Raw genomic sequence first — 15,459 nt, 5'->3', positions numbered from 1 at the left:
GCATACGGCATGCTTGTTTTCATTGGCCGGGGCATTGAATATAAGAATTGGCAAGTCATGTTGCAGCTGTATAGAACCTTAGTTAGGCCACACTTTGAGTATAGTGTTCAATTCTGGTTGCCACACTACCAGAAGGATGTGGAGGCTTTAGAGAGGGTGCAGAAGAGATTTACCAGAATGTTGCCTGGTATGGAGGGCATTAGCTATGAGGAGCGGTTGAATAAACTCGGTTTGTTCTCACTGGAACGAAGGAGGTTGAGGGGAAACCTGATAGAGGTCTACAAAATTATGAGGGGCATAGACAGAGTGGATAGTCAGAGGCTTTTCCCCGGGGTAGAGGGGTCAATTACTAGGGGGCATAGGTTTAAGGTGAGAGGGGCAAGGTTTAGAGTAGATGTACGAGGCAAGTTTTTTACGCAGAGGGTAGTGGGTGCCTGGAACTCGCTACCGGAGGAGGTGGTGGAAGCAGGGACGATAGTGACATTTAAGGGGCATCTTGACAAATACATGAATAGGATGGGAATAGAGGGGTACGGACCCAGGAAGTGTAGAAGATTGTAGTTTAGTCGGGCAGCATGGTCGGCACGGGCTTGGAGGGCCTGTTCCTGTGGTGTACATTTCTTTGTTATTTGTTCTTTGTTCAGTGGTCCACCAGGTGTTGGCGCTCCTCAGAAGCATTGCCCCCGAAGCCGAGGAAGCAGGGGATTAGCAGAACTCACCCCAACCAAAAGACATCTGCACCGCGGCCTTTGAAACTCTCCCTGGTACTCTGCTCCTCTCAGGTCAGGGGCCTCACTAGTGACGCCCAACCCTCAGGATGATAAGCTGTCTCCTCCTGGTGAGGTTGGCAGCACGGACTGCCTCTGCCACCATCTCACAGGTGCTGTTCAGGAGGGCAGGTTTGAGTCTGCTTCCCACTCTGGGAAAGAGGGTGTCTCTCCTCTCCTCATTGGCACTGAGCAGTGGGCACAATTCGGACTCCTGAAATTGCAGAGCTATCTTTATGGCTGCAATGAGTGTGCGGTGAGTGGAGCATTTAAAAACAGCTCCAGCTGTCAGGGCCTTCAGCACTAATTCCAGCCCAGCGGTAACACCGCCCACAGAGTGCTGGCCCATTTGCATGACCTGAATCGCAAAACAAATAACGCTCCCAACAGAAATTAAAACGTACGCTATTCAGTACCAACTGAGTCTCCCAAATGGAGAATCCAGCCCCATGTGTATCTGTAATGACTTAGGCCAGGCCTATGAGATTGTCAATTAGAATATGGAACCCCTTTCTGTGTTGACAGCAGACTGAATGGTCATGGTTGTTCAGCTGTTGGGTTTGTAAATAAAAGGAATTCTGGTGACGGGACTTCTGCCTCCGTAAACTTATTACAGTGGCGACGAGGAAAACAGAACGACCCGAAGAAACCCGCTCGTCAGCAGCTGCAGCATATTAAGGGTAAGCCACTGACAGGCAAAATGCCTTTATTCGGAAAGTTGGACTCTTTTCACCCTGCAGTGGAAGACTGGGCCCAATATGTAGAGCGGATGAAGTACTTCTTTAGAGCAAACAATATAATTCCGAATGAAAAGCAACGGGTCATTCTGCTGACTGTGAGTAGGCCGGCAGCCTTTGCCATTACGCACAGTCTCACTTTTCCGGAGGCACCGGACACGAAAACTTTCCAGGAATTGACAGACTTAGTAAAAGAGTACTATGGCCCTAAGCCACCTCTGATTCTGCGAAGGTGCTGGTTTTACTCAGCATACCGAGACACTGGGGAGTCAGTTACAAACTTTTTAACAAGATTCAGGCGATTAGCAGAGGCTTGCGAATTTGGCCTGACGCTGAATGAGATGCTCCGAGGCCGTTTGGTATGTGGAATAAATAATTTAGCAATACAGAAACGTCTGTTAGCAGAGGCCGAGCTGGATTGCAAACAAGCATTGCAGCTGGCTTTGTCCTTAGAAAAAGCGGCAAGCGGAGCACATGAGTTACAGGGTACTCCGATGGAGGTAGACGCCCATATCAGTGAAACTGAGTTAAGAGACTACCGCTGGGGGATAGGCAACTGCATAGCCACCCTCAGCAATGACTCGGATACTAAGTTAACCAGCCCACTCGCAGAAGCCCTCCCAAGCACGGGAAAATTAGGTCTAAACAGACGGCAGCCCCTGCAGCCTTTTGCCCGGCAAAATATTGTAGTTGTTGCCAGAGATCGGAGGCAGAAAGGAGAAATAGAAGCCCAAAACCATCATCTTGGAGAAGGTCACGTCGGCTGGGGTACAGGAGAATGCATACCCTAGAAGCCCCACCTACCTCCAACGAGGAACAACTAAATTGTGTAACGATGGTGAAATAAAAACAGATTAAATTATCCATAAGATTGAATGGACGTCCCACACTGATGGAAATCGACATTGGGGCAGCCGTATCAGTGATAGGGGAAACAGTACTCAATAAAATTCGCACTGGACTCCAACCCTTATTCCTAACCAGGACCTCGGCAAAACTGAGGACATACACAGGGGAACCACTGAGAGTGTTGGGCACAACGCATGTAACTGTGGCTTAAGGAGAGCAACTGGTTAGGTTGCCTTTAATGGTAGTGATCGGTGTGGGGCCAAGCTTATTGGGATGAAACTGGCTAAAAGAGATCCAGCTGGATTGGGTAAACATTTTCCAGCTGGAAAATGGCCACCTGAGCGAACTCCTGTGCAAATACCCAGAGGTTTTCTGAGAAGGGCTCGGAACAATAAAGGGAGCAAAGACGACATTGCATATAGATCCAGAGGCAATCCCAAAATTCTACAAAGCCCGACCAGTACCCTTCGCATCAAGGCAGAAAGTCGATATGGAAATAAACGATTAGAGCGTGAGGAGATAAAACCGGTCGAGTTTGCAGAGTGAGCGGCACCCGTGGTGCCTATCCTTAAGCTGGACAGCTCGGTCCGCCTTTGTGGAGATTTCAAACAAACGATTAATCGTTACTCACAACTGGACAAATACCCAATTCCCCGGATTGAGGATTTGTATGCAAAGCTGGCTGGAGGACTCCTATTCTCAAAGCTGGATATGAGCCAAGCATATCTACAGCTGAAGCTGGATGAAGAGTCCCAAAAATTCTCAACGATAAACACCCTGGAGAGCTTTTTTCAGTAGACAAGATTACCCTTCAGGGTATCGTCAGCTTGCACAATATTCCAGAGGACAATGGAGAATATATTGCAAGGGCTACCACAAGTCACCATTTACCTGGACGACGTCCTCATTACTGAAAAAACAAAGGCAGAACACCTGCAAAACCTGGAGGAAATCCTTAGCAGGTTTTCAGCAGCAGGCGTGCGCCTAAAGAGGGAGAAATGTGTTTTCCTAGCACCTCAAGTAACCTATCTGGGGTACAAAGTTGACAAATCAGGGCTACACCCTTTGGAGGATCGGGTGAGGGCGATTAAAGATGCCCCGGCCTCCACCACAATCCAGGAGTTAAGGTCTATTTTAGGACTGGTGACATATTATGGAAAGTTCATATAGAACAGAGCTTCCATCTTGGACCCCCTACACCAATCAATAAAAAAGGGGCAAGCCGAGGACTTCCGGTGACGGCGGGCGGGAGGCGGCTGCACAATGGAGAGCTCCCGCTCGGGAACGTCATTTTCGGGGCTTTAAGCCCGGTCCCAGGGTCCACGGAGGCGGCAGAAGCAGGGAGAAGGCACGGAGGAGGCACTGTGAAGACGCAGGAGGGGAAAAAAAACAAAGAAAAATGTCGAGGGTGAGCAAAAAAACGGCCGAAAAAAAACCAGCTGGAGGTCCGTCGGAGTGTAGAAAGGTCACCGCGGGGTCACCAGGAAAAATGGAGGCTGGAGCACCAGGGAAGGCCGCACTGCTTACGGCTGAAGAAATAACCAAAGTGATGGCTGCGGAATTTGAAAAGCAGTTGGCGCAGATTGCGAAATGCATGGAGACGGTGAGGAAGGAGGTGAGGGAGGTTTTGAGTGTGCTGGTGGAGGAGGCGGTTTCCCCGGTGAGGACGGAGGTGGCGAGAGCAGTGGCGGAGGTGCGAGAGCAAGGGGAGGCGCTGAAGGAAGTGAAGGAGACGTTATTGCAGCACGGTGATCAACTTGCCTCGATGGGGAAAGAGATGCGGAAGGTGATGGATACTAACAAGGATCTGCGAGGAAAAATGGAAGACCTGGAAAATAGATCCAGGCGACAGAACTTGAGGATTGTGGGGCTGCCCGAAGGAGTTGAAGGACCGAAGCCGACTGAGTATTTTGCCGCGATGCTGGCAAAACTATTGGGGGAGGGGGAGGACCCCTCCCGATATGAACTGGATCGGGCTCATCGGTCGCGGAGGCCTGTACGAAAGGCGAGTGAGCCACCAAGGGCAGTGACTCTGTGCTTCCGTAGGTACAGGGTGAAGGAGAAGGTCCTGAGCTGGGCCAAGCAGAAGCGGGTGGTGCAGTGGGCTGGAGCTGGTATACGTGTATACCAGGACTTTACGGTGGAGCTGGCAAAGAGGCAGGCTGCCTTCAACCGGGTGAAGAGGGCACTGTACATTAGCAAGGTGCGGTGCGGCATTGTATATCCAGCGAAGCTGAGGGTGACTTACAAGCTCAGGGACCTTTATTTTGGAATGGCGGAAGCAGCGGAGGAGTTTGCGAAATCAGAAGGACTGTGGCAGAACTGACAAATTGAGGAATGGCCGATGTAACCTCATGACTGTATTTTCTTCTTTTTTGTATCACTGCGCGCGGGTGTAGGGGCTAAAGGAGCCAAGGTGGTATATATTTGGACAAGGGAAGGGACGGGACTTTCACTCGAAATGAGAGTTCTTTGGGGTGTAGGTGGATATGCGGGGTTTGTGTGCTTAAAAGGGGATCTTTGAGCTTTCCTGGGGCCGGGCAAGTGGGAAAGGGACCAGGGCGGGGGCCTCCACGCTGGCCGGTTTGTGCCGGCCAGTGAACGGGAGTGAGGTGGGGGGAGGGGCTGCGGCCATCGGAGCCTGGCAGAACAGGGTCCGAGTGGTCTAGCCGGGGTGGAAAGTTGGGGGGGAAGGAACCAAGGGTGGGGGAGGAGCTTTACAAGAGGCAGTGGACGGGAGGAGCTGGAGACCTGGGGTGGGGGGGGTGGAGGGTGGGGGGGGGGTGGGAGCTGTGTAAGATTAAGGGTGACTACGGGTAATCCCTGATTCCTTTTTGTCATTTGTTTATGTAAACATGCGGGTTGAGGTTTGGGGGTTGGTGGGTAGATGGGATCGTTGTTATTATGGGGACTGACATATCTTGCTGATTATTGTTTATTGTTGATGGATGTAAATGTGGGAGAAAATGTGAAAATGGAGGAGAATAAAAAAAAATATTTTTTTTTATTAAAAAGGGGCAAGCCTGGGAGTGGTTCACCCGCCAAGACAGGGCTTTCAAGAAGATAAAAGAACAGCTTTCCTCAGAGAAAGTCTTGGCACACTACAACCCCAGGAAAGAGTTGATGCTCATGTGCGCCGCGTCTCCATATGGCGTTGGTGCAGTTTTAGCACACAAAGGGCAAATCGGACAGGAACGACCTATAGTGTTTGCTTCCAGGACGCTGGCAGCAGCAGAACGAAAGTACACCCAAATCGAAAAGGAAGGACTGGCTGTGATCTTTGCGGTGAAGAAATTTCACCAGCACTTGTACGGGTGCAAATTCACTATAATTACAGACCACATGCCATTGCTGGGTTTGTTGAAAAGACAAAGCAATACCACCAATAGCTTCGGCCCGGATCCAATGCTGGGCCCTACTACTGGCGGCGTACCAGTATCAACTGGAGCATCGGCCAGGAACCCGGGTGGCAAACGCCGATGACTAAGCAGGCCACCATTACCGGATGCCCCACCATTAGTATCCAAAATAGAGGAAACGGTAATGACGTTACATTTCCTGGACACCCTTCCAGTGGCCGCACAAAACAAAGGGATCCTGTTTTATCAAAAATAAACACATAGTGCTAACTGGGGAAATGGAAACACCGGTCCAGGCGGAATTCCACCCTTACTGGAGCAGAAGAGAGCAGATCACCATGGAAGACTGGATCCTGCTATGGGGGGCTCGAGTAATAGTTCCAAGTCAAGGCCCTCGAGCCATACTGGCTGAACTACATCTTGGGCACCCTGGAGGCTCAAAAATTAAGATGCTGGCCAGAGGCTATGTCTGGTGGCCGGGCCCGGACACAGACATAGCGGCATTGGTAGATTGGTGCCAAGAATGCCAACAAGGGCAGAAGGTGCCACCGGCAGCCCCGCTGCACCCATGGGAATGGCCATGACCATGGTCGATTTTGCAAGCCCGTTTATGGGTTCAATGTTTTTTATAATAGTAGACGCTCATTCCAAATGGCTGTACATCTACAAAATGAACTCTGCAAATTCAACATCTACCATTGAAAAAATCCGCACCTCGTTCGCAACTCATGGTGTTTCAGAGGTGTTGGTTTCAGATAATGGATCAGTTTTCACTAGCCAGGACTTCACAAAATTTATGAACTCGAATGGCATTCGGCACATAAGGACGGCACCATACCACCCGGCATCGAATGGTTTGACGGAGAGAGCCGTCCAGATCTTAAAAGTCGGGTTGAAGAAAGTCAGCAGCATCATTGGACACCAAACTGTCGCGCTGGCTATTTTTTTTTAAATTTAGAGTACCCAATTCATTTTTTCCAATCAAGGGGCAATTTAGCGTGTTCAATCCACCTACCTTGCACATCTTTGGGTTGTGGGGGCGAAACCCACGCAAGCACGGGGAGAATGTGCAAACTCCACACGGACAGTAACCCAGAGCAGGGATCGAACCTGGGACCTTGGCGCCGTGAGACTGCAGTGCTACCACTGCGCCACCGTGCTGTCCTCGCGCTGGCTATTTGACTACAGACCAACCCCACATGCCACAACGGGAATAGCAGTGGCAGAGCTACTCATGGGCAGATGACTCCGAACCCGGCTGAGTTTACTATTCCAGAATTTGGGTGGCAAAATAGAGCGACACCAAGAGGCCCAATGAAGGGGCCACGACAACACTCGCCGAGAAAGGCAGTTCAACAGGGGTGAAAATGTATGAGTCAGAAATTATGCGAATAGCCCCACATGGATAGCAGGAATAGTCAAGGCCAGGACAGGATCTGTGTCGTATGAGATACGTGTGGGAAAATATGTAATAAAGAAACACCTGAACTAGGCGCGGGCCTCAAATTTGTTTCTTCCTCCGGAGCTAACGTATATGAATTTGCATTCTTAATGTATGCAATGTTTTCTTGGGCGGGGAGAAGGGTAAATTGTGATATTGCTTTGTTAGAGTATGCTAATGAGTATGACCATCAAACATTGTTCGAAGTAGGTTTCAGGTTTGCCAGTTGCATGTGGTGTGAAGGTGTTGCAGTTCTACTTTCCTGTTAACAATAGCTGTTGAATTTGTATAGTAAATATGTCTGCTGAGCAATCCTGTAACACTGCTTCAAAAAAAATCAAACATATGTTTAGTGTGTGAGATTGTTAAGTTTGTATTAAGCAAACAGAAATGCAACAATTACTGCTTCCAAGCTTATATTCAGAGCATCATTGCAGGTGATTATATGCCAATCATATTCTCAGCTGGTTCTCCACAGCTGTTGAGAACATTTTTAAAGTCCATATACTCACCATTTTGAAAATAAAGATAATTACAAAGTCTCTTGATTTCAGTCTCTTGAGACCATAATTTACAGGTTTCATCATGCCTCCAATACAAATATTGATAAAAGTATAATTGTAAAAAAGAAAGATAAGAAAGGAAAGCCTACATTTTATCCCTCGTAAAACAAAGTATGAGATTATTTACCTCCAGCATTTGCATCCTTCAGAACTACTCTTATTAGTTCAGGAACATCAAAATAAGCTGCATAATGTAAAGCATTCATATTTGTCCAACGGCTACGAAGAGTGACATCAGCTCCCATAGCAATCAACTGTGAAGCGAATTTGGCAGCAATCTCTGCATCTCCTGAAATAAATAAAGATATATTTCAATAATAAAGCTGGTTGGCTTGCAGGATACATTGGAGGGGAAGGATAAGGCAGCATTAACTTGCATAGGGAACCATCAACCATAGAAACTCTACTGATTGAAAATACAACATAAAACAATATTTTCCCAGTACCTCTTGTGGTACCTTCTACTCAATACACCCTATTTGCGTGCACAGTTATTAGAGAATTGGACCTAACACAAGTATTTAATCCCATGAAGTGAGCACACCCTAACTGTTCTGCTTGCACTTAAAAGTGTTCTTCCTGAAATATTATCTGTAAAGATTCTTGATGACAGCACTGGAACGGATGGGGCTCTTCATGTGGTAGTTACCAATCAATTAAAATTTGATGCACAATGAGGAACTGCAAGACTGATATTGTGGTCGCTGAAGCACACTCCTGTGACTAATTATATACCATAAACAGCTTTGGAAAAGTGGCATACCGCCGCAACCGGTCCACAGCAGACACCATCTCGCTAGTCCTCCTCTCATCCCTGGAGCATCTCGACAACAAGGACTCCTACATCAGTCGTCTATTTATTGACTACAGCTCTGCCTTCAACACCATAATCCCAGCCAAGATCATATCAAAGCTCCAAAACCTAGGACTTGTCTCCTCACTCTGCAACTGGATCCTCGACTTTCTGACCCATAGACCACAATCAGTAAGAATAAACAACACCTCCTCCATGATAGTCCTCAATACTGGGGCCCCGCAAGGCTGCGTACTTAGCCCCCTGTACACACACGACTGCATGGCAAAATTTGGCTCCAACTCCATCTACAAGTTTGCTGATGACACGACCGTAGTGAGGCGGACCTCGAACAACGACGAGTCAGAATACAAGAGGGAGATAGAGAATCTAGTGGAGAGGTGTAACAACAACAATTTCTCCGTCAATGCCAGCAAAACTAAAGAGCTGGTCATTGACTTCAGGAAGCAAAGTATTGTACACAGCCCTGTCTGCATCATCAGATGGTTGACAGCTTCAAATTCCTAGGTGTGCACATCACCAAAAATTTGTCCTGGTTCACCCACGTCGACGTATGACCAAGAAAGCACAACAACGCCTACACTTCCTCAAGAAACTAAGGAAATTCGGCATGTCCACATTGACTCTTATCAACTTGTACAGGTGCACCATAGAAAGCATCCAATCTGGCTGCATCACAAATCGTATGGCAACTATTCGGCCCAATACTGCAAGAAACTTTAGAGATTCGTGAACACAGCTTAGTCCACCACATGAACCCGTCTCCCATCCATTGACTCTATCTTCACCTCCCACTGCCTTGGGAAAGCGGGCAGCATAATCAAAGACCCCTCCCACCCGTCTTACTCACTCTTTCAACTTCTTCCATTGGGCAGGAGTTACAAAAGTCTGAGAACACGCACAAACAGATTCAAAAACAGCTTCTTCCCGCTGTTACCAGACTCCTAAACGACCCTCTTATGGACTGATCTGATTAATACTACACTTCTGTATGCTTCACCCGATGGTGGTGTTTATATATTTACATTGTGTACCTTGTGTTGCCCTATTATGTATTTTCTTTTAATGTACCAAATGATCTGTTGGGCTGCTCGCAGAAAAATACTTTTCACTGTACCTTGGTACACATGAAAATAAACAAATCCAAATCCAAAATACCACAACAGGCTCTAAGACTGTAAAACAAAGCCTAAACATGGGGAATTAAGAAATGTTGATAAATCAATAATATTTAATCTTTGCCCTCAACATGTCACACATATGACTCAATTGAGCATTTTAGGTTACATTTTTTTAATACTTACCATTGGACACATTCATTTTTTATTATAAGTACCTGCAAATGTTGGCAAAATCAGGTTTAATGAAGCAGGGTGAGAGGAGGCCCTTGTGGGATGTAAATACCAACACACACCAGGTGGATCAAATAGCTTGTTTCTCTGCTTTATAATTTGATGCAATTCAATATAAATCTCAGACTTTTTTACCAGTATTGGGGTTTTGGTACCAAAAGACGTCCACGTCTTTCTGTGGACATGAAAGAGACTCCAAGATGGTATGTTGCCTCCCTGGTACCAGGGTCAAGGATGTCTCTGAACGAACACAGGACATCCTGAAGGGGGAGGGTGAACAGCCAGAGGTCGTAGTACACACAGGTACTAATGGCATAGGCAGGAAGAGTGATGAGCTCCTGCAGAAGGAGTTCAGGGAGCTGGCAGTAAGCTAAAAAGCAGGACCTCTAGGGTTGTAATCAGGATTACTCCCTGTGCCACGTGCCAGTGAGGCTAGAAATAGGAGGATAGTGCAGCTAAACACGTGGCTGAACTGGTGGTGTAGGGTTTCAGATTTTTTGACAATTGGGACCTGTCGTGGAAGGACGGGTTGCATCTAAACTGGGGGGGCACTGATATCCTGGCTTGGAGGTTTGCTAGATTCACTCGGGAGGATTTAAACTAGTATGGCAGGGGGGTGGGAACCAGAATGTGAACTTAGAAGATGTAATAACTGAAAGGGAAATAGAGAACCAAAATAAAAGAACATCACCCTCAGGCAGAGCAAAAAAGGTGACAGGTATGAAAAGGTAGGTGGTCAATGCAGGATTGAGTATGTTGTACCTAAATGCTCGCAGCATACAGAGTAAGGTAAATGAGCTTGTTGCGCACATTGAAATTGGCCGGTAAGATGTTGTGGGCATCACAGAGACGTGGCTGCAAGGGGATCAGGGTTGGGATCTAAATTTCCAAGGATATGTGTCCTATCGAAAGGACAGGCAGATGGGCAAAGGGGGCGGGGTTGCATTGTTACTAAGGAATGAAGATAAATCGATAGCAAGGAGCGATATAGGATCAGAAGGCATAGAATCTCTGTGGGTAGAGTTGAGGAATCGTAAAGTTAAAAAGACCCTGATGGGAGTTATGTATAGGCACCCCAGCGGTAGTCAAGTGGTGGGGCAGAAAATAAATCAGGAGATAGAAAAGGCATGTAAAAAAGGCAATATTAGCAATAAACTAATGTGGCAGGGGGATGGGAACCGATGCAGGAAGTTGGAAGGTAGTAAAGCAGGAACAGAAATAAAAGGCAGTAAGGGGGAAAGTGTAAGGCAGAGAAGCCATAGTCAAAAATCAAAAAGGGCGACAGTACAAGGTGACTGACAGTGACTGAGGGGAGCTCAGTGAGTAGGACCAGGAATACTAAAATAAATAAAACGGGAAGTGAAAACATTAATGGTAAGCGACGCGGCAGGTTGTTACAGGAAGATATGGGTTCGACGACAAGGAAAATTAGGAGAAAGGTTAAGAGGAAATATAACTAAGGAGAGGTTACTGATCGAGGTGTTAAGATTCAGAACAGAGGTAAAAAAGCCAACATAAGTGTACTTTACCTGAATGCTCGTAGTATTCGGAATAAGGTAAATGAGTTGATGGCGCAAATCATCGTGAATGACTATGATTTAGTGGCCATTACTGAAACATGGTTAAAGGATGGTCACGACTGGGAGTTAAATATCCGAGGGTATCAAACCTTTTGGAAGGACCGAGTGGATGGTAAGGGAGGTGGTGTAGCTCTGTTATTTAAGGATGACATCCGGGTAACAGTAAGGGATGACATCGGTGCTATGGAGGATAAGGTTGAATCCATTTGGGTGGAAATCAGGAATAGTAAGGTGAAAAAGTCACTGATAGGAGTAGTCTATAGGCCACCAAATAGTAACATTATGGTGGGGCAGGCAATAAACAAAGAAATAACAGATGCATGTAGAAATGGTACAGCAGTTATCATGGGGGATTTTAATCTACATGTCGATTGGTTGAACCAGGTCGGTCAAGGCAGCCTTGAGGAGAGATTTATAGAATGTATCCGCGATAGTTTCCTAGAACAGTATGTAATGGAACCTACGAGGGAACAAGCGGTCCTAGATCTGGTCCTGTGTAATGAGACAGGATTGATTCAGGATCTCATAGTTAGGGATCCTCTCGGAAGGAGCGATCACAATATGGTGGAATTTAAAATACAGATGGAGGGTGAGAAGGTAAAATCAAGCACTAGAGTTTTGTGCTTAAACAAAGGAGATTACAAGGGGATGAGAGAAGAACTAGCTAAGGTAGACTGGGAGCAAAGACTTTATAGTGAAACAGTTGAGAAACAGTGGAGAACCTTCCAAGTGATTTTTCACAGTGCTCAGCAAAGGTTTATACCAACAAAAAGGAAGGGCGGTAAAAAGAGGGAAAATCGACCGTGGATACCTAAGGAAATAAGGGAGAGTATCAAATTGAAGGAAAAACATACAAAGTAGCAAAGATCAGTGGGAGACGAGAGGACAGAGAAATCTTTAGGGGGCAACAGAAAGCTACTAAAAAAGCTATAAAGAAGAGTAAGATAGATTATGAGAGTAAACTTGCTCAGAATATAAAAACAGATAGTAAAAGTTTCTACAAATACATAAAACAAAAAAGAGTGGCTAAGGTAAATATTGGTCCTTTAGAGGATGAGAAGGGAGATTTAGTAATGGGAGATGAGGAAATGGCTGAGGAACTGAACAGGTTTCTTGGGTCGGTCTTCACAGTGGAAGACACAAATAACATGCCAGTGACTGATGGAAATGAGGCTATGACAGGTGAGGACCTTGAGAGGATTGTTATCACCAAGGAGGTAGTGATGGGCAAGCTAATGGGGCTAAAGGTAGACAAGTCTCCTGGACCTGATGGAATGCATCCTAGAGTGCTAAAAGAGATGGCTAGGGAAATTGCAAATGCACTAGTGATAATTTACCAAAATTCACTAGACTCTGGGGTGGACCCGGCGGATTGGAAATTAGCAAACGTGACACCACTGTTTAAAAAAGGAGGTAGGCAGAAAGCGGGTAATTATAGGCCAGTGAGCTTAACTTCGGTAGTAGGGAAGATGCTGGAATCTATCATCAAGGAAGAAATAGCGAGGCATCTGGATGGAATTTGTCCCATTGGACAGACGCAGCATGGGTTCATAAAGGGCAGGTCGTGCCTAACTAATTTAGTGGAATTTTTTGAGGACATTAACAGTGCGGTAGATAACGGGGAGCCAATGGATGTGGTATATCTGGATTTCCAGAAAGCCTTTGACAAGGTGCCACACAAAAGGTTGTTGCATAAGATAAAGATGCATGGCATTAAGGGGAAAGTAGTAGCATGGATAGAGGATTGGTTAATTAATAGAAAGCAAAGAGTGGGGATTAATGGGTGTTTCTCTGGTTGGCAATCAGTAGCTAGTGGTGTCCCTCAGGGATCAGTGTTGGGCCCACAACTGTTCACAGTTTACATAGATGATTTGGAGTTGGGGACCAAGGGCAATGTGTCCAAGTTTGCAGACGACACTAAGATAAGTGGTAAAGCAAAAAGTGCAGAGGATACTGGAAGTCTGCAGAGGGATTTGGATAGGCTAAGTGAATGGGCTAGGGTCTGGCAGATGGAATACAATGTTGACAAATGTGAGGTTATCATTTTGGTAGGAATAACAGCGAAAGGGATTATTATTTAAATGATAAAATATTAAAACATGCTGCTGTGCAGAGAGACCTGGGTGTGCTAGTGCATGAGTCGCAAAAAGTTGGTTTTCAGGTGCAACAGGTGATTAAGAAGGCAAATGGAATTTTGTCCTTCATTGCTAGAGGGATGGAGTTTAAGACTAGGGAGGTTCTGCTGCAATAGTATAAGGTGTTAGTGAGGCCACACCTGGAGTATTGTGTTCAGTTTTGGTCTCCTTACTTGAGAAAGGACGTACTGGCACTGGAGGGTGTGCAGAGGAGATTCACTAGGTTAATCCCAGAGCTGAAGGGGTTGGATTACGAGGAGAGGTTGAGTAGACTGGGACTGTACTCGTTGGAATTTAGAAGGATGAGGGGGAATCTTATAGAAACATATAAGATTATGAAGGGAATAGATAGGATAGATGCAGGTTGTTTCGACTGGCGGGTGAAAGCAGAACTAGGGGGCATAGCCTCAAAATAAGGGGAAGTAGATTTAGGACTGAGTTTAGGAGGAACTTCTTCACCCAAAGGGTTGTGAATCTATGGAATTCCTTGCCCAGTGAAGCAGTTGAGGCTCATTCATTAAATGTTTTAAAGATAAAGATAGATAGTTTTTTGAAGAATAAAGGGATTAAGGGTTATGGTGTTCGGGCCGGAAAGTGGAGCTGAGTCCATAAAAGATCAGCCATGATCTCATTGAATGGTGGAGCAGGCTCGAGGGGCCAGATGGCCTACTCCTGCTCCTAGTTCTTATGTTCTTATGTTCTTATATTACAATAATCATGGGGGACTTCAATATGCATTTGGACTGGGAAAATCAGGTTGGTAGTGGATCCCAAAAAATTGAATTTGTGGAATGTCTGAGAGATGGTTTTTTGGAGCAGCTTGTGACAGAGCCGACCAGGGAACAGGCAATTCTGGATTTGGCGATGTGTAATGAGGCAGACTTGGTTAGGGAATTTAAGGTGAAGGAGCATCAGGATAGATAGGTCCACTGGGCCTGACGGGGTATACTCAAGGTTACTATGGGAAGCGAGGGAGGAGATTGCTGCGCCATTGGCGATGATCTTTGCGTCCTCACTCTCCACTGGAGTAGTACCGGATGATTGGAGAGAGGCGAATGTTGTTCCCCTGTTCAAGAAAGGGAATAAGGAAATCCCTGGGATTTACAGACCAGTCAGTCTTACGTCTATGGTGAGCAAAATATTGGAAAGGATTCTGAGAGATAGGATTTATGATTATTTAGAAAAACATAGTTTGATTAAAGATAGTCAGCATGACTTTTTGAGGAGCAGGTCATGCCTCACAAGCTTCATTGAATTCTTTGAGGATGTGACGAGACACATTGATGAAGGTCGGAGAGTGGTTGTGGGGTATATGGATTTCAGTGAGGCATCTGATAAGATTCCCCATGGTAGGCTCATTCAGAAAGTTAGGGGGCATGGGATACAGGGAGATTTGTCTGTCTGGATACAGAATTGGCTGGCCAAACGATGACAGCGAGTGGTAGTGGATGGAAAGTATTCCGCCTGGAGGTTGATGACCAGTGGTGTCCCGCAGGAATCTGTTCTGGGACCTCTGCAATTTGTGGTTTTCATAAATGACTTGGATGAGGAAGCGGAAGGGTGGGTTAGTAAGTTTGTCGAAGACACGAAGGTTGGTGGAGTTGTAGATAGTGTCGAGGGCTGTTGCAGGTTACAACAGGACATTGACAGGATGCAGAGCTGGGCTGAGAAGTGGCAGATGGAGTTCAACCTAGATAAATGTGAAGTGATTCATTTTGGAAGGTCAAATTTGAAAGCTGAATACATTGTTAAAGGCAGGATTCTTGGAAGTGTGGAGGAACAGAGGGATCTTGGGGTCCACCTACATAGATCCCTCACATTTACCACCCAGGTGATAGGGTTGTCAAGAAGGCGTATGGTGT

General features: G+C 46.3%; 1 protein-coding gene across 2 annotated transcripts in view; it reads right to left on the bottom strand.

The window, feature by feature from the left end:
* The window catches only part of LOC140426504 (CAP-Gly domain-containing linker protein 4), a 628,408-nt gene that overhangs the window by 574,107 nt on the left and 38,842 nt on the right, over positions 1-15,459 (bottom strand). For both annotated transcript variants that reach the window (XM_072511376.1, XM_072511367.1), the window contains exon 5: positions 7,844-8,005. In XM_072511376.1, coding sequence (XP_072367477.1) covers positions 7,844-8,005 — 162 coding nt within the window. The remainder of the gene's footprint in view (positions 1-7,843; positions 8,006-15,459) is intronic.

This window comes from Scyliorhinus torazame, chromosome 1 (assembly GCF_047496885.1).
Source record: "Scyliorhinus torazame isolate Kashiwa2021f chromosome 1, sScyTor2.1, whole genome shotgun sequence".
Taxonomy (NCBI): Eukaryota; Metazoa; Chordata; class Chondrichthyes; order Carcharhiniformes; family Scyliorhinidae; genus Scyliorhinus; species Scyliorhinus torazame.
Note: the sequence above shows the minus strand (reverse complement) of the source record. Positions and strands in the feature narration are given on the sequence as shown.